This window comes from Aphanomyces astaci (assembly GCF_000520075.1).
Source record: "Aphanomyces astaci strain APO3 unplaced genomic scaffold supercont1.7, whole genome shotgun sequence".
Classification (NCBI taxonomy): Eukaryota; Oomycota; class Saprolegniomycetes; order Saprolegniales; family Verrucalvaceae; genus Aphanomyces; species Aphanomyces astaci.
This window is the reverse complement of record NW_009798270.1, coordinates 575906-594987: the sequence shown is the minus strand read 5'-3', so window position 1 is coordinate 594987 and position 19082 is coordinate 575906. Positions and strand designations below refer to the sequence as shown.

Genomic DNA, 19082 nt, shown 5'->3' with positions numbered 1-19082 from the left:
TGCTGGCAGTTACTCGTGTAACTGTCCATCATTTATCAACCAAGTAAATACAAATTAAATGATCGTTCATGTTTAGGACGTGAAAACTGTGCATCTGTTCTGTTTATATCGCGCCAGTTTGGCTTCATGGACGAGCGAGCTATGGTCGGCATGCTTGCCGACATGGTGGCGTATTCAATCTCCGAAGATGACATCCAGCTTGTGCTGGTCGAGTGCGACGGTGACATGACCAAAGCGCTGGATGAGCTGCTCACTCTCAAGACGACACGGGAACTTGACGATGCAGAAAGCATGCCAGACACCCAACTCGACGGTCAGATGCAGTGGGAACTCTTCACAGCAGAGCTTGCCTCGTACGGCCTGGACGCTCACTCGTGCCACGAGCTTATCCAAGTGCTCAAGGAACAACGCGGGACGGGGAAGCTATTGTCGTCTGCGATCGTCCAGGAGTACGTCGGATTCCTCCTGCGTCTATTCAATCGTCCTTACTTCCGATGCGCACCATAATGATGCAGGCTGTTGGACTCCATGGACACGATTGATGAGCATCCGCTGCAAGACCTGACGAGCAGATTCCCCACGATACCAGTGGCCATCGTGCATGAAGTGTACGAGCACCACGAGTACGACGTCCAAGCGACGGCCAAGGCTTTGATCGAGACAAAGGCGCTGCTCAACGCTTCAGGGACGTTTGAAACGTTCAGCTACGCGTCCATTGCAACGCCCAGTGCGTCGAACAACGGCGCGCCGCCGCCACCACCGCCGCCAGTCAACTGCAAGCATGCGTTTCCAACGCTCACAAAGTTTCAACTCGGTACAGTATACCGTACACGGCTCGTACAGTATACCGTACACTGGTCGTAATCGAAGGCCGGGTGCTTCGTCTAGGCCCAGCAAACGAGGACACGTCCACGGTATGGCACAAGGCGTTGCATGGCCTTCCGACTGGACACCGAGGCACCCTCACGACGCGCATGAAGCTGGAGTTCCTTCAAACATCGTTCCCGTCCATTGACTCTGACATTCTTTGCCTAGTGCGTCCACATTGGTGTATTATCCTACAGTAATATGTAGTAAGTAGTACATTGACCGATGTTTGTAGGCTCTACTTGTGGGCAATTCGTCCGTGGTGGCCGCGGAGGCCATGCTCGAGTCGTCGTTTCCATCGGCCTGTCAAGCGCGTCCCGACCAAGTCGCGGTGTGTGCATGCTCTTGGCCATCCGTCTCTCACTCATTGATATTTTTTTCACGATTTTTTATAATTATTGTGACAAACACTATTGCAGGGCTTTTATAAACGGGCACCAATCTCTCCGATTGGTCAATTTGAAATTACTTGTCTCTGATTGGCTACAATATCGATTTGCATTTTTTCTACCGGAAAGGGCGAAGTGGATAGAAGCCAATCAGATGCATAACGTTATGTCGAATTTTACCTGTCTGTTGACAGAAAAAGTTTCAACTGGCCAACTGTCTAAAACCTTTTTTTTACCCACATGATATTCAAGCAATAGTTCATGGCGACCAGAGGGCCCATCAACATATTATTCTCGCTCCCGTTCGAAAAGGGAATTCTCGGTTAGCAGCAGCATTGAATGAATTAAAATCACTTATTTTATAATGCCAGCGAAATATTGTGCTTTTCAGTCAAATTTGCCTATTTCGGGGGATTGGTGAAATTGCCAATTATTCGAGCAAAGGAGTGTGATTGGCTAAAAATACAATGAATGTTGAATTTTGATTGGTTAACAAAGGTTACTTGATGCATTGCAGTCCCAAAGTTACCAGTTATATATGAAAGTTCGAAGGTCCGGTGATTGTTTGGCGGTTCATTCAAACAACCGCCAACGGAGGACATTTGGAGTACAACCACCATACTAGTATTATATATATATTTATAAATTTGACTTTGAACAAAAATCGAAATAAATTACTTTCTGTGGCATCCAGACTCGGCCTTGTTTTACGAGTTTAAGTCGGTTCTACTAAATTGCACTCCATTCCTTTAGGAGGTCGAACGCACCGAGTCGCATGCCCTCGAAGATGTGTCGAGTATGATAAATATATCTATACCCCATGTAGAGTTTATATTTCTTTCCGTGTTTATGCATGTGTAGACTCGTGGACAAGTGAGACGCAGCACGGGTTTGCCTACTACCAGCAGCTCACGACCGACTTACAAGAGCAGATCCAAGTAGTACATGCCGAAGCGCTTCGTAAATTTGCAGGCAAACACCAGCACTTCTTGGGCCGAGAGCGCACACATCGGTACACGACTTGTATAATCAATCATGCATCTGCCAACACAGCCATATATACATAGCCTGACGCAGATGCGCCACAAGCTGCAGGAAGCACGGGAGCATGCTGCGTATGCGTTTTTCAGCGAACATCAAGCCAGCCTCGTGGCAGGCGCGTGCGTCGATTTACATGGGCTGTACGTCCAAGAAGCGTACCAAGTGCTCGAGTACTGCGTGTCATTCTGCCGCGACCGCCGCATCTCCAAGTTTGAAGTCATCACGGGCGTGGGCAACCACTCCAAAGCGTCCAGAGGTGGCCGCATGTACACGACATTCCCCGCGGCCTTGCGTCGACGGGGTATTTCGTTCGAGCAACATGGCGGCAAGCTGACTGTGTACCCGTGTCAAGTTCAATCCTAAAAGCCATGTTCCAGTACTTTGATTATGACGACCTAGCTTGGTTGCAAGTGGGGTTTGCCCGGCTACTAACTTACTGTATGCTACTTCATACTTACTGGGAAGGACGGAGTAGTACAGTAGCTACGCTACAAGAGAAGTATGCGAACGACTGTACTAGTACGTAGTACATACTAGTACAGTACTGCCGTCGAACACCGGTGGTTAAAGCATTCAGCTGCTGCTAGGTGGCATCGTGTTATATGTGTACTAGCTAACGTTAGCTAGGTATTAGAAACAACAGATTTAGCCACGGCTATGTTTGCACTGAAACAGTCATGTGAAACTGCTGGCAGCATTTCGCTTGTGTGTGTACGATGAACAACAACGTGGAGAGCAACACCACCACCACCAACGTCGTCGGCACCCGGCACAAGAAGTTTAGCATCAAGCGATGGGTCAAGAAGACATGGGCCAAGCAGAAGCAGCAGCAGCGACGAAGCGCAGACGCCAACCAATTGAAGCGAACGCAGCGCCAGAAAGGCACGAAGAAGTCGGATGAAGAAGCCATCGGTGGCAGTGGCCCCGAGGTTGCCGATAGGTCGCATCCGTTGCGAAACGACAACAATAGTCATGACGAGGGTACTTCGATGCACGACGACGACTTGAACCCCCACGACAATAATCAAATGGACGTGGTACAACGCCAGATCTCCCACGCAGGACCTTACACCGAGTCGATTACGATTGAGAATCCTCTTTGCACCAATAAGACATCCCAGTACAGCTGTGACAAACCATCAGCAGCACCACAGCACCATCACGAGGTGGATGCTGCTCCAACCGATGTCACAGTAAGCTCGTACCGACCTCCATGTCCACCCGTTCGTTGTCTGAAGTAGCCGCGTCTGTGAGTAGTTCCAGCGTGAACGCATCGTCCGTGGCTCGAGTATTACCACCAACCACAGCCGCCCCATACCATCGCGACAAGCTCTTGTGAGCCAAATCAACCACGTAATACCGATGTCTTCTCATTCGTCATCACCGTCCTGCCGGTAGCTTCCCGTCGACCCGCGGGACTTTTTACGTGGCATCCAACGGGTACTGTATCCCATATCCTGCTGTCTAACGTTCGAGCTAAATGCGCTGATGGACTCAGCCACAACAAGGCAACCATACGCGCGTTGAAGTGTTGGCCAAACACTTGAGTCCCCAGGTTGGTTCGGTTTACACTATTCTGTTGCCCCTGGGATAAAGTCTCTGAAATGTCTCTCCATGTGGTTGGTAGTTTACGGGGCCGATTGCAAAGGTGCTGGGAGCGATGCAGATCGACGACGACGACGACGACAGTAGTAGCAGTAGTAGCGGCGACGCCGACGCGTGGAAGTAACAACGTGCGTGTGGTTTTGCTTTTGATAATTTACACTGGTACAAACTACGTACGTACGTGGTCGTCGGTCATGGCGAGTCGCGTCCTGTATCTCAGACGATAATGGCGCTCCAATCGGATGCCGGTCGAGGCGTGACCGCCTCGGGCGGGCTTGTTCGCTGCGGGGAACCTCGGACAGCTCGATAAACCATGCGCGGGTCCATCAACGCGGGGTTGCCAAATATGTCGTGGGTGTTGGCGTACTTGAGCAGGTCGTCGCGTGTGAACCGCGCGTCCAGCTTGTCGTGCGAGTACGTGTACGACCCCCCCTTCTCTGACAGCTTGGGGGCCACAGACCGCCATCCGCCGTGGTTGAACTGCTGCAGGACTTTGGTGCGGAAACTCACGTCCTTTGCAGGCGAGAGCAGCCGCGATTGGGTTTTCTCGACGACTTGGGGCGTCACATAGGACGATGATGGGGACGAAGCGTTGCTGGTGAGATGGCCCATCGCCGTGTTCAAGATGTCGTCCATGCCCACGTCGCGGCACGCAACACCAGGACGCGACGGCGTGTACTGGGTCTGCTCGGGCGACGGTACGTCGTCGCACACGGTGTCTTGGATGAACGACGCCATGGACTCGTCGGATTTGGCCTCGACGGGCGAGTTGGCGTTCATGATGGTTGAAATGAGCGCCGCGTTTGTTCGTCGCTTCTTTGGAGACGTCGAGCTGGAACCGCCTGTGATGGCATGCCACGGTCGCTTACCAGGCGACTCGAGCGACCAGTTGCACCCGTGCGAAGTACTTAGTTGGGTGGTGGTGGTGGTGGCGGCAGTGGGTGGTGGTGGTGTGCCCACGAGGTTGAGGATATCCATGAGGGATGACGACGTCATGGGCGATCCGTTGAGCTTGTCGTTGATGGAATCCAATTGAAGCTGGTTCTTGGTCTTGGGGGGAGAAATGCCGAGTGGGGGCGACTGGCTTTGTTCATACTTGATCATAGCAGGCAAACCTGTTTGTAGGGCAGAGCCCGGGACGACGGGGGACGCCGACTTGTGGATGGGTTTGATCTGTGTGGGGGTGGGGGCGGCAGCTGGACGCGATGGCTTGGACGTCGGCACCCCCTCTGCAACGCATGTCTGCTTTCTGTCGTTGTCCGCGGCTACTTTAGAGCTGTTTTGTTTCGTTGGCGTAGTAGAGGCTTCTTCTGGGGTTGGTTTTACGTGGGGCGTGGAAGGGGGCGACCGCTTCGCGGGCGATGCGAGGGCTTCCTTCTTGGGGGATTGGTTACGTGTCGCAGGGTCGGGATGGTGCTTTTTCACCACTGCAGACGACAGTTTGGTGGACAAGTTCTTCAAGTACAGCGCGCTCGTGGACGTGATGACCGTGTCGCAGGAATCCTGCTTGAACTTGGACGGCGACTTGGCTTTAGTCGGCGTCTTGGGTTTCGACGACTTGGTCGCCGGGATTTTGGAAGGGGGGGTCGAAGTCTTTCTAGGTGCCTTGGCCAATACGTGGTCGACACAGGGAGACGCCGCAGCACGAGAGCTTGCTTTGGATGTTCGCGGCGAGGCTTTCGCGTGAACGCTGGCAGCTCTGGGTGACTTTGAAGGCGATGCTTGTTCCATCTTCAACTTGGTTTGGGGGGACTTTCGTTTTGAAGGGGTCGTGGTTGGCGTGGATGCTTTTACATTCCGCGGCGATGTACGTGTGGGGGTGCTCGCAGCGGCGTCGGACGGAAGTTTGCGCGGCGTGGATGGCCGTTTTGGGGACTTCGCTTTCGACGGACTTGATTTGGATCGAGGGGTCGCCGGGGACTTCATGTGGACTTCGTCTAACGACAACCGCACAGAAATCGATCGCGTGATGCGAAGGGAAGGGCTGGATGGAGCAGCAGCTTCTGTCGTGTCGACCACTTCAGTACTTGACGGGATTACCTCACCTGCGACGGAATCGACTTTGACTGGTGCTGTTGATGCAGTATGCGCCTTGACGGATTCAACAACGAGTGCCTCTTGTGACGTGACAGTACCCACTGCATGGACGACCAGCTCGGACTTGGTAGGCATGTGCTCGTCGGAGATTTCTTCGACTGAAGGTGATCCATCAACCGAACCTGTTGCGGGACTGGTCTTGTGTCGCTTGACTGGGGAATCTTTTCGCGGCGACACAACTTGCTTTCGTTTGACATTGGTGACAATAGGTGCAAGGTACGCTTCGACGGCGTCGATGGTGGACTCGAACAGGTTGACGCTTGGTAGCAGTTCGTCCAGGTCGAGGTTGGGCATGACATACCATGGGGACTTTCCTTGACGATGAAGAAGTTTCCATCCCAAGGTCATTCGCATGTGGTCCCACAGGAAGGGCTGGATGTGTTCAAATGCTGTCGTGTTATGCAGCGCGAAGGTCACGGCTTCACCTTTCGTGCCAAACGCCGTCGCGTTCTTCTGGAACGCATCGACAGAGTCGATGTCAGGGCTGATGTAGCAGTACTTGGTCGCACTGAGCTCCATCTCTTCCCATCCTTGGAGCTCCAGGCCCTTCCATGCCGCGTCGGCCCATGCTTCGTCCATTTTGGTCGAGAATGCAAATGTCACTTGACATGGCGCCTGGAATTTGGCGCTCAATTCCACGTGTACTGTACGAAATCGTACAGTAGTACCGTACATTATTTCGGCCAACATATAGGAGTTTGTATGGTAAAAGTACGTGCAGTGGAATAACGTACATTGAACGTACCCAATGTACGTGTTTTGGCGGGCTTGTGAGTCGGCCACTCAATCGAATGGAGGAATCATAGGTCGAGAAGGAGAAAGCGACTGCCGCCGAGGCAACAGTACACTGTAAGATGGTGACGCAGTGAGAAGGAAACTCCCATATAGAGCATGCGTACACGCCGATGGACGTTCGACGAGTATGACATGTAGGTAGGTGGAGCGTAACGTTACTGGTCTTCGATCTCCTTTGCGACGTACACCCAGCAATCCATTCATTCATTCTGCATGGCAAGCAACACGCATTTCGTTACAACATTGCTTCGACTGCTACTACTGCGTCCTCACAACAAACTGGTACGCACGGTCGCCGCGGCGTCACGGACCAAGTCGACGTGCATGATGGCCTTGAACGCAAGGAATAAACAGAGGATAGGCAAGAGGACCAGGAACGACACGTTGCTCGCTTGGTTCAACGACTCGCCCACCACAGGAGCGTTATTATGGACGACAGTGACCGCCGCGGCATTCACTTTAGCGTCCGCGGCCGCCTTGGCCGTCCATGGAGCCACCCACTTGGCAATGTATTCGCGAATGAGTTCCTTTTGGTACTTTCGAGGGGCAGGATCAACCGAGCCGTCGCCGAGGTCGCCGCAATGGCCGCACAAATCGCATTTGGCCAAGTAGAACGGCTGATCCAACGACAAAGTGGACGTGACGGACGCTCGTTGCCACGGGTCGTCGCCAGCGTTGGCGTAAAAGATGTTGTGCCCTTTCGGTTTGTCCCCGCCGTAGCGCTGGATGTTGTCCGCCACGCCCGCCGACGGGTCCACAGCGTCTCCAAAGATGTCAAAGCATTGCTGTTCGTGGTAGTCCAAGTTGACAATAGACGACCGGAGGCTGCCGGCATGCGGCGCCACCTACACGCATCGTTCGATCAAGCTAATGATCACCTAGGTGTGTCGGAATGTTGCATGATTGTCGATCGAATGTGCAGCACCATATCGGCAGATAATCGATCGACCAATCAAAACCCAGAGCACAATTCAAGTGACCAATCATATTTCTCGCTTCAACCATGCACCATCGAATTCGTATATTATTAGTGTGAAACTTGTCAACTTTTCCATATAAAATTACAGAAGAAGCTTGAGCCAATCAGATTTCAGGAGACTGCAATCAACATCTAATTCGTGTGAAACTGAAATTAGAATGATTTCAATCGCCACAGGACCAATTTTTACATACAAAATATATCAGTACAACGAACGAATCGATCGATAGATTTGGCGATTGTCAGCTCAAAAGTCCACAGACAATCGATCGACCAATCAAAACCCAGAACACAAATCAAGTGGCCAATCATATTTCTCGCTTCAACCATGCAACATCGTATATTATTAGTCCGAAACTGGTCAACTTTTCCATTCAAAATCCAAACCACAATATATCGATCGATCGATGGAGTTGGCGAATAAACACGCACAAACGTTCAAATTGTTCAAAGAAATAAATCAATACTAGTAATAATACCTGGAAGTACGCCAACTGGGAACACTTTTGCCACCGCCACGACCGACCTTCGGGCCACCGGTCCACGTTCGACTTCAAGCATCCCGTGTCGTAAAAGCATCCAAAGCCAAACGCGTGGCCGTATTTCACCAGCGTGTAGTTGGCAAACGCCTACGACGACATTTTGAGGCTCAAATTGCTAGAGAAATGTTTGTGGATTCGGTCTAAATTTCCAGACGTCGAATCGAATCACGAATCGACGCTATTGGTTGATCCAGTTTTTTTAGTGGATTTGATTGGCTCTTACAGAAATGACAAGTAGATTTTCAACCAATCAGAACGCCAGCGTGATTCACATTTACAATAATAACATGGTACATTCGTACGTACGTGCGTCAATGACACGTTGGCCTTGACGGCCGCCAGCATCGGCCCGCACAGTTTGTCCTTGGTGCCATATTGCACGGCCATCGCCGCCGCATCCGCCAACATGTAGAAGAAGTCGGGGTCGCTCAATGCTTGTGCCCCCAGCAGCGCCTTGACTTGATGGCCGCGCCCAGCGGCGATTTCGCCTTCGTACGCCGACGTGATGCTGCGCAAGGCATCTGCACATTCCGCGCCGACCGATTCCGCCACCTAAAGAGAGAGTCAAGCACATGTGGACATGCACGGTCTAGATGGAGACACCCGTGTCCTACCTGTTCGTCGAACCCGTGAAAGTTGTAGATGGGGTTCACGACCCCCGACGATGAAATCGCCGCGACAGTTGCATTGGGGTACGCGATACGAAACCACGCAGAGAGCGCGCCAGGGTACGACCCACCCACGGCGATCCACGGGTTGGCTTTGGTCGTGAGTTCCGTCGTGTATGCGTGGATGAAGTGGTTCAGGTCGGCCAGCGCTTGTTCCACCGTCAGAAAGCGCAAGTTTTCCGTCGACAGATCGTTCTTGGGCGTGCTTTGGCCGTAGAATCGATGCTCCAACGCGACAACTTTGGCCTTGTGTTCCTTGGCGAGCACATCAACATATCCCTTGGGCATCTTGTCCATCGCGCCCTCGCCGCCAATGTACAGAATGATGGGGTTCCCGTCATGGTTGCCCCAATACGTGTCGTCGACGTAATATCGCTGCAAGAAGTGCAGCGGTGCCTCGGTCGTGAAGTGGTCCAGTTGTTGTTGAAACCATTGCGCTTTCGGGGACGCCGTCGCATCCAACGAGATGAACGAGTCCTTCACGAGGTCCGCGAAGAGTTCGCCACCTCGCGCATGTTGAGGGGGAAGGTGCATGCCGAACGCACCACTGCTGGCGAGAGCTGCTACCGCCACAGCCGCAAACTTGATCGCCATGATATGTTTGTTTCCTTCTTGATACCCGAGGTCAAAAGTCCAAGTGGCCGGACGTCAAGATGGATCTCGAACCAGATTGGCTCATTCATGTCCGGATAATTGCAGCTTCAAGTAGGATAAATCCTAGATTCAGTATCAGGAATAACTAACCGTAATATTTTCCGGATACGAGGACTATTTTAGGATATCTTGCCAAACTAGGAATAATCCTTGGCGTCATTCCCATCTACATTTGAAATAACAATGACGTCGACGATGTTGCGCATGGTACCTGGCCCAACGTCAATGACGGCGACCGTCCGACAAGCGTATGCCGACGACGTTGGGTCGCCAGATGTAGAGCTGGACGAGTTTGCATCGGACTATTTTGATCTCGAAGAGTCCCTCAAGCGCTTGTTGTCGTTTGATGGGTCGATTGCGATCGGATCGGGCGAAGGCATGGCGTGCTTGTGGGGTGCGTTGAAGAGCGTGCTACGTCCTGGTGACGTTGTTGTCAGTGGTGCTAACGGCATTTACGGACAGGTGCGCTGCGAGTTAGTCTCTGGCGCTTGTCTCCATGTTGATTCCCATACTCGTAGGGATTTGCAGACATGGCGAAAGGGCTTGGCGCCACTGTCGTGACTGTTGAAAGTCCATGGACGACAGGCATCGATCCCCAAGCAATCATCGCTGCCATCCACGAGCATAAACCACGACTTGTGACGATCGTGCACTGCGAAACTCCCACCGGTACGACACTACTTCAACCCGCCGTTCGTGCGGCAAACTCGTCCCTGCTTATAGGTATTTTGAATCCTCTGGATGGGATCGGGGCTGCATTGCGGGATGCGACCACGGACGGACTCTTCCTCGTGGACTTTGTTTCAAGCTCGTTTGCAGTTCCATTGAACGTCACCGCCGAACTCATCGACATTGGCCTACTAGCCCCGCAGAAAGCCTTGTCCGGACCTGCTGCGCTGGCAGGGACGACTGTCTCTGACCGTGCATGGAAGCGCGTATGTAGTACATTAAATCTGTTGTACTGTCGAAATGTGTCTAATATATTTGGTCAGATTTTGGACGTCAAGTACCAAGGCTACGATGCGTTGGCCCCATTTCACGGCTTAACCCGATCGGCGCCACTGTACACTCCGTACACACACAATTGGCCTGCGATTCGTGCGACGTTGCAAGCTTGTCGTGAGTTAGAGGCGGAAGGACTGTCCAACGTCATTCAAAGGCATGCTGCGGCCGCTGCAGCGTGCCAACAGTTGGCGACGGAGCTGGGACTCGCGCTGTATTGCCAAAACCTCCACGTAGGTTCTATCTCATCATTGTGATCAATGGATGCTGATGTTGAACACATGAGACACTCGCATAGTGGGCTGCGCCAACAGTCACGGCACTGCATGTGCCGTCGCACGTTGCATGGGACGACTTTGTCCAAGCGCTGAAGCGCGAACGCCTCATTTGCGGAGGGAATTACGGCGACTTAGCTGGAAAGGTGTTTCGCATCGGCCACATGGGGTCCCAAGGCAAGCCAGAGCTCGTGCGGCTGGCCATGGCATCGGTTTCTCGAGCATTGAAGTCGCTGAGTTAGCAAGGCGTATTTTCATTTCTATTGTCAATTCGAAGTTACGGATATAGAATAGAAACTCTTGCACTATCCGGAGGGTTTGTTGCTATTTCACGCGAAAATAGAAATTCTAAAGGACGTAATTTCTAAATAATCCGGATAATGCCAAAATAGCAACCGTAAAAACGAAGTTTGACTTGAAGTACTGTATGCTTGAGCAAAAGTAGGCTACTCCGGAGTAGAAATTACCGTCTCCATTGTGTTCATTTTAAATGAATCATTTATGTCCCATTTACTGGAAGTTTTAAACAATATAAATGAGTTGCTTATTTTGAAAACTCATTTATATTTATTCGTTTTTTCATGTTGACGCAGAGTTATCCGTATACTCCGCCAACGAACGGATAATCACAGGGAAAAGGCGAGCAGCATGGAGACACTTTTGCGGCAGACACGACAAATCGAGGTGCCGTCAAGAGGTTCCAGCGCGGCCAAGAAGGCGAAATCTACAGCGGTACCATGGTTGAACTGATGCCTTGGTGTACTATGTTTGGTTCTGTGAATGCTAGGATCCTTATGAGAACAAGTTGGTGGCATTCTATCGAGAAGAGGAAGACTGGTTGAGTGGGAACGAGTACTACGGCGCGACCATCCTTGTGGGGCTCGTGCAACGCAAGATGATCTCAAATCGTTTCACGTATCTCCTTCAATGGGTCCCATTGCCCGGTGATTGTCTGATGGCGTTTGATCCGACGAATACGATCCACGTCAACACCAACTTGATTAACTACGTCGAGTTGCATCCGAAAGTCGACCTGCTCACGCTGGCCCAGGGGCGCGAAATGTTTTACAGCTTGGGCATCCAGCATGTCGACCCGTCGATCATCGTCCGCAGCGCCATTTCCCCCGAGACTCAGCATTGGTCGGTCGAAATCCCATGGGAAGTCGAGGCGGACGCGCTGTATTGGGAACACGACGCCATGCACTTGCATGCGCAGCAGACGTCGAATCTCCAAGCGCCATCGATCCAACTGAAGCCATTGCAACCGACTTCCAACATGAACTATCCACCTCAACTACCTACCCTTCTTCCTCCATTGTCTAGCGACGCTCCCACCACCATGCAGTTAAGGACTCGAGACCACGCAACGCTGTTTGAGCATTCCGCGGTCGCCAGCTTTCTCAGGTACCTACCCTTGGCGCTATGGGCGGATGTATTGAGTGCAACCAACATCCATGGCTTGTCCACAGGTGCGTTCGATCGTGGTGTTATCTGATGGTTTATCATTCAAAATCTAATAACTTCATCATGGGGGGGGGTATCTATAGGCGCCATCACATCTGCGACGACGTTCAACATGGCCGAGCTGATGGCGTATTGGGGTATTCTCCTACACATGAGCGTCCACGCTAGACACGAGCGAGTATGTGACTATTGGGCTCACAAACCACCACCACCACCTCATACTACAACTAGCAGCAGCACACATCCCTTCCCCACATCTCAGAGCTCAGACGACGTCACAGCGTCGTTGGCGTCGTCGGGGGTATCGTACCCTCGCTTTGAACTCTTGCATCAGTGCCTTCGCTGCACAAAATTCCGCGAGCCGTCGGATGCGCTGTCGGCGCTCCGCCCTCTGGTGCGGACACTGCAACTCCAATGCGCTACAACGGTGGTGCCTGGTCGACATGTGTTTGTGGCCGTGGAGCTGCACGTCGTGGCGGACGGCAAGCCCGTGCAGGTCGTATCGTGTACGTCATCGTCGGGTGTGGTCATTGCGTTCAAAGTGGCCGTGGCGTCCTCCGCCCTCGTCCAGAACGTCGTGGAAGTCGTACACTCGTTGCACCATTCCCATCGCATTGTGCATGTGCACTCGCCCCTCATCAGCGTCGACCTTGTCGAGGCTCTTCGAACCCACGGACTGTACTGTCGAGGTAACGTGGCATATAGTCTTTCTTATACCCAAAATGTGGACTACTTTTATGCTGCTGAATCGCGAAATCTATCTATCGATATCTTCTTTGTACTGGTATATATTTTGTATGTAAAAAGGTGTCCTGTGGTGATTGATATGTCACACTAATTGAAGTCACACACTAATTTGACGTTGAGGATGGTTTCCTGCAATCGGATTGGCTACATCGATTTCTTCAGTCCATTTGGTTGTGTCGCGCTCCAGTTTAGAATACATTTACCTAAAATGTGGACTACTTTTGTGCTGAATCGCGAAATCTATCGATCGATTATTCTTTGTACTGATATATTTTGGTTGTAAAAAGGTGTCCTGTGGTGATTGATATGTCACACTAATTGAAGTCACACACTAATTTGACGTTGACGACGATGGTGTCCTGCAATCGGATTGGCTAAATCCTTCTGCCGATGATTCTTGTGTACATTGATTTGGTTGTGTCGATTCATTCTCCATATGTTGGTCCAGTTTAGAATAAACTCAAAACCATATATATCCATCTCTCAATATGCACTGTGTGGACGTGGCACTGATGTGATAGCTGTTGTAGCGTCGACATGTGTCCCCACGCGACTGTTTGATCCGGCGGCAGCACCCGTCGTCACAGCGTCGCATGAAACGCGGCCGACGATAGTGTGGGCACACACGAGGTCTGCATCGCCGAATCTGGTCGTCGCGACCGAGTGGCGGGCGAATCGGTTGAGTTTGGGGCTGTTGACCAATGTAGACACCCCTACGACCGGTCTGCTGCTGCCACCCATGGTCACGACGCACCTGTCAATGCAAAAACGTCGTCGCAGGCTGCGCGAATGGTGCTCGTTCGCTGCCAAACAAAGCACTTTCTCTGACGACTCTACTTCGTGGGCGCGTACGATGCTGCTATACTTGATGGACGTAGCGCGTGTGAATGCCTACCTTGTGCGGAACCATGTGCGTGAACAAGAAGAGTCTATGTGGGTATTCACGCGAGCGTTGTCAACCGAGCTCATCCGCGGCGACTGGCAGTACGCCCCGCCCGAGGGACGACCCCCTCCCCCGGTGCTGGAAGAGCCAGCGTCGCAGCTCCCCGCTGTCCTCCGTCCGTGCGTGCCCCGTCGGTCGCGCGATGTGTTTGCAATGAAGCGCCCGGGGGGCAAAGACACGCGATGCAAGACCCGGCAGTGCGTCGTGTGTCGATGGGAATCCACGTCGAAAAAGAAGAGTGTGACAGAAGTGACCGACTACTGCGACGTCCACGACGTGTGCCTGTGCAGCTGCGTGCGCCAAAACTACACCCCCGCCGCGTACATGTGTCCGACAGTGTCGTGGACGTGCTGGGAAAAGTTTCACCAGTTTTACTTGCCGCAGCAGCTGTTCGTCAAAGGTGCGCGCATCCAACGGCGCCATCCTCTGTACAAACTCCGCCATGCCAACAACAATACCAACACTAGCAATAACAAGCTGGTCGCATCTCGAGGGGCTGACGACGAAAACGAATCGGATGACGAACACTGGGAATCGACGACAAGGAACACTGGAATGGACGGCCAGGCTGCGAACACCACCAAACGGACGCCGACGCCGCCACCAAGTGCCGCAGACACATCGACGACACACATATCGGTTACGTCCACGTTGTTGAATGTGACGCTTCCACCATCCAAGACTCGATTGGAGAGCACGATATAACTTCTAACGTTATGTAACGTAAGTTCCAATTTCAGCGACATATTTTGGTAAGTTATCGCTGAAATGGGTTTTGACTTCTGAAAACTAAAGATAATTCAACAGGATTTCCCCCAGGACGCACTGAAATATCGATTTTCACAGTACCTATCATATCCTAATATGTCCCATTTTCCAAGCAAAACACCTCAAAAGTAGACGACAATTTAAGGGACATATTTTAAGCTTGATCGTAGTATTGATCCTTGCATATAGTTTTGGTGGTTAGGGTAGGCTATTCTGTCAGATACAACTCCAACAAAAAGTTATGTATTTATAGAGCCGATTGGTGAATTGACTTAATATAACACATGGGATCAAGGAGAACATTTATTTAAAGAGGTAATTAATTCTACACAAATGTCAAGGTCGGTGATTGGCTGAATCCGATGTCCCTTAAATTGTCCCATGTCTCTTAAATTGGAACTCTACCTCTACGGTACATAGTTCCGTATGTTTGGCGATTGGGGGAGCTTACTCGTCAGCCAATTCTAAACATGATTAACTACGGATTAGCCCACGCCATCCACAACAATGGCATACGTGGCGTGGACTAGTCAGCATGTCATGAATCGAAATATTGACAGAGGAGTAGGGTGCCCAATATTGAAAATCGGCATGACGATGAAACATTCGAAAACACACACCATTTCCAAGCGAATTTAAATAGACTTCAGAATAATAACTATTCCATCTGATAATGTGGGCGGGAATTTGCAGTCAAGTTCAAATGCCAGGAAAAGCACGTTCACGAACACTTGGACGCCGATGAAAAGGTGTTCACAAGTGCGCCAATACGCCCATATCGTACAACAGCGACTACGACGAGTCACCAGAACTATCGGCACGGTTGTGTGAAATATCGTTAACCTTATTATTGATTATTTTAAATATTTGCCCATGCGAAATGACTGCATTAAACTGTACGTGGCTGGCTACAAGAATTACTGCGAAGTACGAAGTGCTACGTAGTGATTTATACTTGACTTCGAATTTGATTGGATAGAATTCGATTGAAATGCCGTATACCGGTATTCGGACAAGACATGATTTGGGGCGTGTCACAAGGTGATTGTTGTTGAGGTTACCTTGGTTTATATGGGAATTTGTATGTAGGAGTATTCAAATTCAATTTTCAAAACGCTAATTTTGGACATTGAAGTGCCAACGGTATGGAGACCGCCAGGGTCTCGCGATCAGGGTCTGGCAAAACTACCTTGACAGGAAAGGTCAATACTAATGTCGGCGGCGACACCGAAGCTCGACATCCGTCGAGGAAACGCAGGCATTCAGCCAACGTGGCGGTAGAATCTGGTGTCCACGACGTGGACAACGCCGTGACGTTTGGCGAGATCGAAGCAGCGATGGGAAACTTGGGGTGGTCGTGGATACCTGTGGGGATCGCGTACATCTATGTGGCCCCGCATGCGTTTCGCCAGTGTACTGCCAAGACCTTTCGGACGTTCAAAGAAGGTGTAGACTACATCTACACCCAAGAACGATTCGAAGCGTATGTGCGGGACGATGCCGCGCTACTAGAAAAAGTCCGCTTGAACCTCCAAAACGCGAAGAAATCGCCTGTGCCTAAGGCTTTTATACAAGAAAAGGAACCCCCGTCCGATCCTTGGACGTCGATCCGCAAACCAAGCTCAACCGCGGCTTCCATACAATCATCCTCGCCGCCGTCCGACTTGGCATATGATGATTCTGACGACGAACCACTGAGTATCAAAGCCAGGGCGTTGCGACGTCGCCCTCGGTCACCGCCACCAACCACCGCAATGAACGACACCCCCATAACCGATGAACAGTCTGCAGCGACCATGTTGGCTGACGGCTCGCGGGCGCGAATAGTGGAGATTTTCCGACTCCTTGCCGATGATTGCGTCGACGATGCATGGGACGACGTCAAGTGGTTGCATGCTGTGACTACCACACAAGTCGATCCACCGCTGAACGATGTCGCACACGGAACAAAACGCAAGGTCGAGGCTTCCATAGCACGTCCAAACAACGTCCAGCGGCGAAACGACATCTCGAGCATCTCGACGTCCCCCAAACTGATGCCACCCTCCGACGCCACGGCAGCTATCCCCACGGACATACCATGTCCACATGCGGTATGACGTTGTCGTCGCATTGGGCACTTGATTTGACTACATGGGGCAAAATCCACGTAGGGGGAGGCTCACATGACCAGGCTGCTCGAGCGTTTAAGTGCTGAACCCCTGTGTGCGATCAAGGGGGATGTGGGGAGCCCTCTTTTGCATCGGGAGTCCGCTTGGCATCGACTCAAGCGGTTTGTGGACATTGGGCTCCGCTCCGAAAAGACGCGGACGTTGGTACTGCATGGCTGTGATGGCAGTGGCAAGACGTCGTTGCTTCGACAGTTGAAAGCGTATGCGATTCAAATGTACGACAATCAAATGGCCACCGTCCCTGACAGACCAGTGGAAGATGGCGCCTCGGGGTTCCCATCACCGCCACAACACTATAAACGTAAGCTCCATGTCGTCCATGCTTCCACCACACCACGCAACCACATGACGCCCGTCAAGAAGCCGACGACGACATCCCTTAATGGCGATGGCCACACGGCCGAGTATTTGTCCTCGGACGGATTGTTCGTCGACGTGGTCGCCGCCTTTCAAGTCGAGTTTGGCGACGTCTGTCGCTACGACTCATGGACGACCCCTGCCCGCGCAGTGTGGGACCAAGTATTGGACTCGTATCATGTCGTACAGACAAACACATCTCCCGTTTACATCGGCCGCATCATGTACGACGTTTCTCACTGATCTGGTCTATAAGGCTTATCCCATGATTGTAGCTTTCTGTTTGTGGACGGGTTGAACGTTTACTACCACGACCGTAACATCCTCCGGGACCTCTTCAAAGCCGTCCATGCCAAGCACAACAACGTCGTGCACATGATCGTGACGACTGCGGGACCCCCCGCGTCGTTGTTGACTGTGCTCAAGTCCCTTGACCTCCACCACCGCAATACGGTGGTGGCCCTGCCATCGCTCAACAGCGCCGCCCTCACCGAAATCTTGATGGACCGCCTTGGCCCTCCCGCAGTGGATGGCGTGGCCATTCGCGAGGACGCGGTCGCATTCGTGGGTCGATTGGTCGAGTTGGTCGGGGCTGGCAGTGTCAGCATCGCCTTGGCCGTCTGCCGGCGCACACTACTGCAAAAGTATGATGCCTTGACGTCAACCTACTTGGCTCAAGGAAACAACCACAGCGTCAAGTGCGATGTGCTTCAAGTGGGCGACATGGTGACATCTGCAAAGGAGCTGTTTGGAGGGGACGTCGTGACCGCTCGGTGGGTTCTCGCTGCGCTTCCGCGCGTGCCGCAGGTCAGTCACTCTTGTGTTTGATGAGTATGCGATACAGTATATAACTAGTCGACAAATACTGACTGACAGTGTAGCTGATTGTGTATGCGGCGGTGGTTGAATGCGGTGGCACACACGAAGGAGTGTACGATGCAAGACACGTCCATGCGATGTATAGCCGCCTAGTGGTAGACTACTCGTTGGATGACCATCTCGTGCGCAGCTCGTACGACTTGTTTCGACGAGAACTGGACTGGATGGTCGCGAACGACCTTGCCTCATGGAACGGCGATGTATTTACCCTATTTATCCCGCAAGACGAGGCCATGTCTTTCTTTCACGGGAATCTGTGGAAGAACGACGTGGGCCTCCAGTCAACGTCCAAGAAGCACAACACTGTGCGCGTGTGACTACAGTCTAGCTTATGTACCGGTACTGAGGAAGGTCGTTAGTGACTCAGACCAACACGTGCTATGATGGCCTGCCTACCTTGTTTTCTCGATGGTCGGAACGATCAGTGTGGTGTTTAGAAGTCGACGCTGCCAACTGTGCTAGAGTGGGAAATATGTTCTACTACAGTGCTTAAAATAGTACGACTTGGAAACCTACTGCAATCAAAGTACTTCGAAGTACATGTATACAGTGTCCGTACAGTCGAGGTAATATGGCTCTGAGGCACAACTGATATTACTGTGTTTGGGCTGTGATAAAGATGATACTACTCTGGTCCGTAATGACTGTCCACTTTACCGTTTTATTGGCGGAATTTTTCTAAAACTGCATTGCTGCCTACGCTGATTGGACAGATCGACGGCGCGTTATCTTGGCTTTGATTGGTGCTTTTAACCACTCAAATCCGAGTTTTCGTCGCCGAGATATCGCTACTTACACTCAACGACCACGGCGGGAAAAACACGAAAACTTACGCCAGT

At 51.7% G+C, this 19082-nt stretch overlaps 7 protein-coding genes across 11 annotated transcripts; 5 read left to right on the top strand and 2 right to left on the bottom strand.

The window, feature by feature from the left end:
- Window positions 1–106: 106 nt before the first annotated feature.
- Window positions 107–2758, top strand: H257_04133. 2 transcript variants are annotated; one of them, XM_009828527.1, is made up of 7 exons: window positions 107–449; window positions 516–814; window positions 889–1034; window positions 1103–1198; window positions 2010–2052; window positions 2118–2268; window positions 2324–2758. In XM_009828527.1, exons 1-7 carry the CDS (start codon window positions 127–129, stop codon window positions 2658–2660), a joined length of 1395 nt encoding a protein of 464 aa, XP_009826829.1. In that variant the 5' UTR covers window positions 107–126; the 3' UTR covers window positions 2661–2758. The 2 variants fall into 2 exon arrangements, with proteins under 2 accessions (XP_009826829.1, XP_009826830.1); XM_009828528.1 differs by having other exon boundaries at window positions 107–814.
- A 231-nt stretch (window positions 2759–2989) lies between these two features.
- On the top strand, window positions 2990–6588 carry H257_04131 (hypothetical protein). The gene is made up of 5 exons (XM_009828525.1): window positions 2990–3490; window positions 3555–3650; window positions 3696–3737; window positions 3796–3852; window positions 3925–6588. The coding sequence occupies exons 1-5, from the start codon at window positions 3014–3016 to the stop codon at window positions 4024–4026; spliced, it is 774 nt and encodes a 257-aa protein (XP_009826827.1). The 5' UTR covers window positions 2990–3013; the 3' UTR covers window positions 4027–6588.
- On the bottom strand, window positions 4036–6578 carry H257_04132 (hypothetical protein; the record flags this gene model as incomplete). Its single annotated transcript, XM_009828526.1, has 1 exon — window positions 4036–6578. One exon carries the CDS (start codon window positions 6576–6578, stop codon window positions 4119–4121), a length of 2460 nt encoding a protein of 819 aa, XP_009826828.1. The 3' UTR covers window positions 4036–4118.
- Window positions 6589–6944: 356 nt separating the features above from the next.
- Window positions 6945–9613, bottom strand: H257_04130 (hypothetical protein). Its single transcript, XM_009828524.1, has 4 exons — window positions 8930–9613; window positions 8622–8867; window positions 8253–8402; window positions 6945–7639 (listed from the first exon to the last, which is right to left on the bottom strand). The coding sequence occupies exons 1-4, from the start codon at window positions 9575–9577 to the stop codon at window positions 7064–7066; spliced, it is 1620 nt and encodes a 539-aa protein (XP_009826826.1). The 5' UTR covers window positions 9578–9613; the 3' UTR covers window positions 6945–7063.
- A 194-nt stretch (window positions 9614–9807) lies between these two features.
- H257_04129 (hypothetical protein) lies at window positions 9808–11331 on the top strand. Of its 4 annotated transcripts, none has more exons than XM_009828523.1 (5): window positions 9808–10099; window positions 10156–10306; window positions 10361–10572; window positions 10630–10872; window positions 10938–11331. In XM_009828523.1, the coding sequence occupies exons 1-5, from the start codon at window positions 9821–9823 to the stop codon at window positions 11154–11156; spliced, it is 1104 nt and encodes a 367-aa protein (XP_009826825.1). In that variant the 5' UTR covers window positions 9808–9820; the 3' UTR covers window positions 11157–11331. The 4 variants fall into 4 exon arrangements, with proteins under 4 accessions (XP_009826825.1, XP_009826824.1, XP_009826823.1 ...); XM_009828522.1 differs by having other exon boundaries at window positions 10926–11331; XM_009828521.1 differs by having other exon boundaries at window positions 10630–11331.
- Window positions 11332–11552: 221 nt separating this feature from the next.
- H257_04128 (hypothetical protein) lies at window positions 11553–14883 on the top strand. Its single transcript, XM_009828519.1, has 4 exons — window positions 11553–11646; window positions 11702–12383; window positions 12462–13067; window positions 13656–14883. Exons 1-4 carry the CDS (start codon window positions 11563–11565, stop codon window positions 14771–14773), a joined length of 2490 nt encoding a protein of 829 aa, XP_009826821.1. The 5' UTR covers window positions 11553–11562; the 3' UTR covers window positions 14774–14883.
- Window positions 14884–15976: 1093 nt separating this feature from the next.
- On the top strand, window positions 15977–18658 carry H257_04127 (hypothetical protein). Its single transcript, XM_009828518.1, has 4 exons — window positions 15977–16929; window positions 16990–17588; window positions 17640–18171; window positions 18246–18658. The coding sequence occupies exons 1-4, from the start codon at window positions 15982–15984 to the stop codon at window positions 18558–18560; spliced, it is 2394 nt and encodes a 797-aa protein (XP_009826820.1). The 5' UTR covers window positions 15977–15981; the 3' UTR covers window positions 18561–18658.
- The last annotated feature ends 424 nt before the right edge of the window (window positions 18659–19082 follow it).

Bases quoted from the DNA above. Each gene is read 5' to 3' on its own strand.
- H257_04133 (XM_009828527.1), top strand. From the start codon at position 127: ATGGACGAGCGAGCTATGGTCGGCATGCTTGCCGACATGGTGGCGTAT. The intron at 450-515 runs GTACGTCGGATT...ATAATGATGCAG, and splicing joins TCGTCTGCGATCGTCCAGGA to GCTGTTGGACTCCATGGACA. The intron at 1,035-1,102 runs GTGCGTCCACAT...CGATGTTTGTAG, and splicing joins ACTCTGACATTCTTTGCCTA to GCTCTACTTGTGGGCAATTC.
- H257_04131 (XM_009828525.1), top strand. From the start codon at position 3,014: ATGAACAACAACGTGGAGAGCAACACCACCACCACCAACGTCGTCGGC. The intron at 3,491-3,554 runs GTAAGCTCGTAC...GTCTGTGAGTAG, and splicing joins CTGCTCCAACCGATGTCACA to TTCCAGCGTGAACGCATCGT. The intron at 3,651-3,695 runs GTAATACCGATG...TCCTGCCGGTAG, and splicing joins TTGTGAGCCAAATCAACCAC to CTTCCCGTCGACCCGCGGGA.
- H257_04130 (XM_009828524.1), bottom strand. From the start codon at position 9,577: ATGGCGATCAAGTTTGCGGCTGTGGCGGTAGCAGCTCTCGCCAGCAGT. The intron at 8,868-8,929 runs GTAGGACACGGG...CTCTCTCTTTAG, and splicing joins TTCACGGGTTCGACGAACAG to GTGGCGGAATCGGTCGGCGC. The intron at 8,403-8,621 runs GTACGTACGAAT...ATGTCGTCGTAG, and splicing joins CCAACGTGTCATTGACGCAC to GCGTTTGCCAACTACACGCT.
- H257_04129 (XM_009828520.1), top strand. From the start codon at position 9,821: ATGACGTCGACGATGTTGCGCATGGTACCTGGCCCAACGTCAATGACG. The intron at 10,100-10,155 runs GTGCGCTGCGAG...CCATACTCGTAG, and splicing joins CTAACGGCATTTACGGACAG to GGATTTGCAGACATGGCGAA. The intron at 10,873-10,937 runs GTAGGTTCTATC...ACACTCGCATAG, and splicing joins TGTATTGCCAAAACCTCCAC to TGGGCTGCGCCAACAGTCAC.
- H257_04128 (XM_009828519.1), top strand. From the start codon at position 11,563: ATGGAGACACTTTTGCGGCAGACACGACAAATCGAGGTGCCGTCAAGA. The intron at 12,384-12,461 runs GTGCGTTCGATC...GGGTATCTATAG, and splicing joins CATCCATGGCTTGTCCACAG to GCGCCATCACATCTGCGACG. The intron at 13,068-13,655 runs GTAACGTGGCAT...TAGCTGTTGTAG, and splicing joins CCACGGACTGTACTGTCGAG to CGTCGACATGTGTCCCCACG.
- H257_04127 (XM_009828518.1), top strand. From the start codon at position 15,982: ATGGAGACCGCCAGGGTCTCGCGATCAGGGTCTGGCAAAACTACCTTG. The intron at 16,930-16,989 runs GTATGACGTTGT...AAATCCACGTAG, and splicing joins ACATACCATGTCCACATGCG to GGGGAGGCTCACATGACCAG. The intron at 18,172-18,245 runs GTCAGTCACTCT...CTGACAGTGTAG, and splicing joins CGCTTCCGCGCGTGCCGCAG to CTGATTGTGTATGCGGCGGT.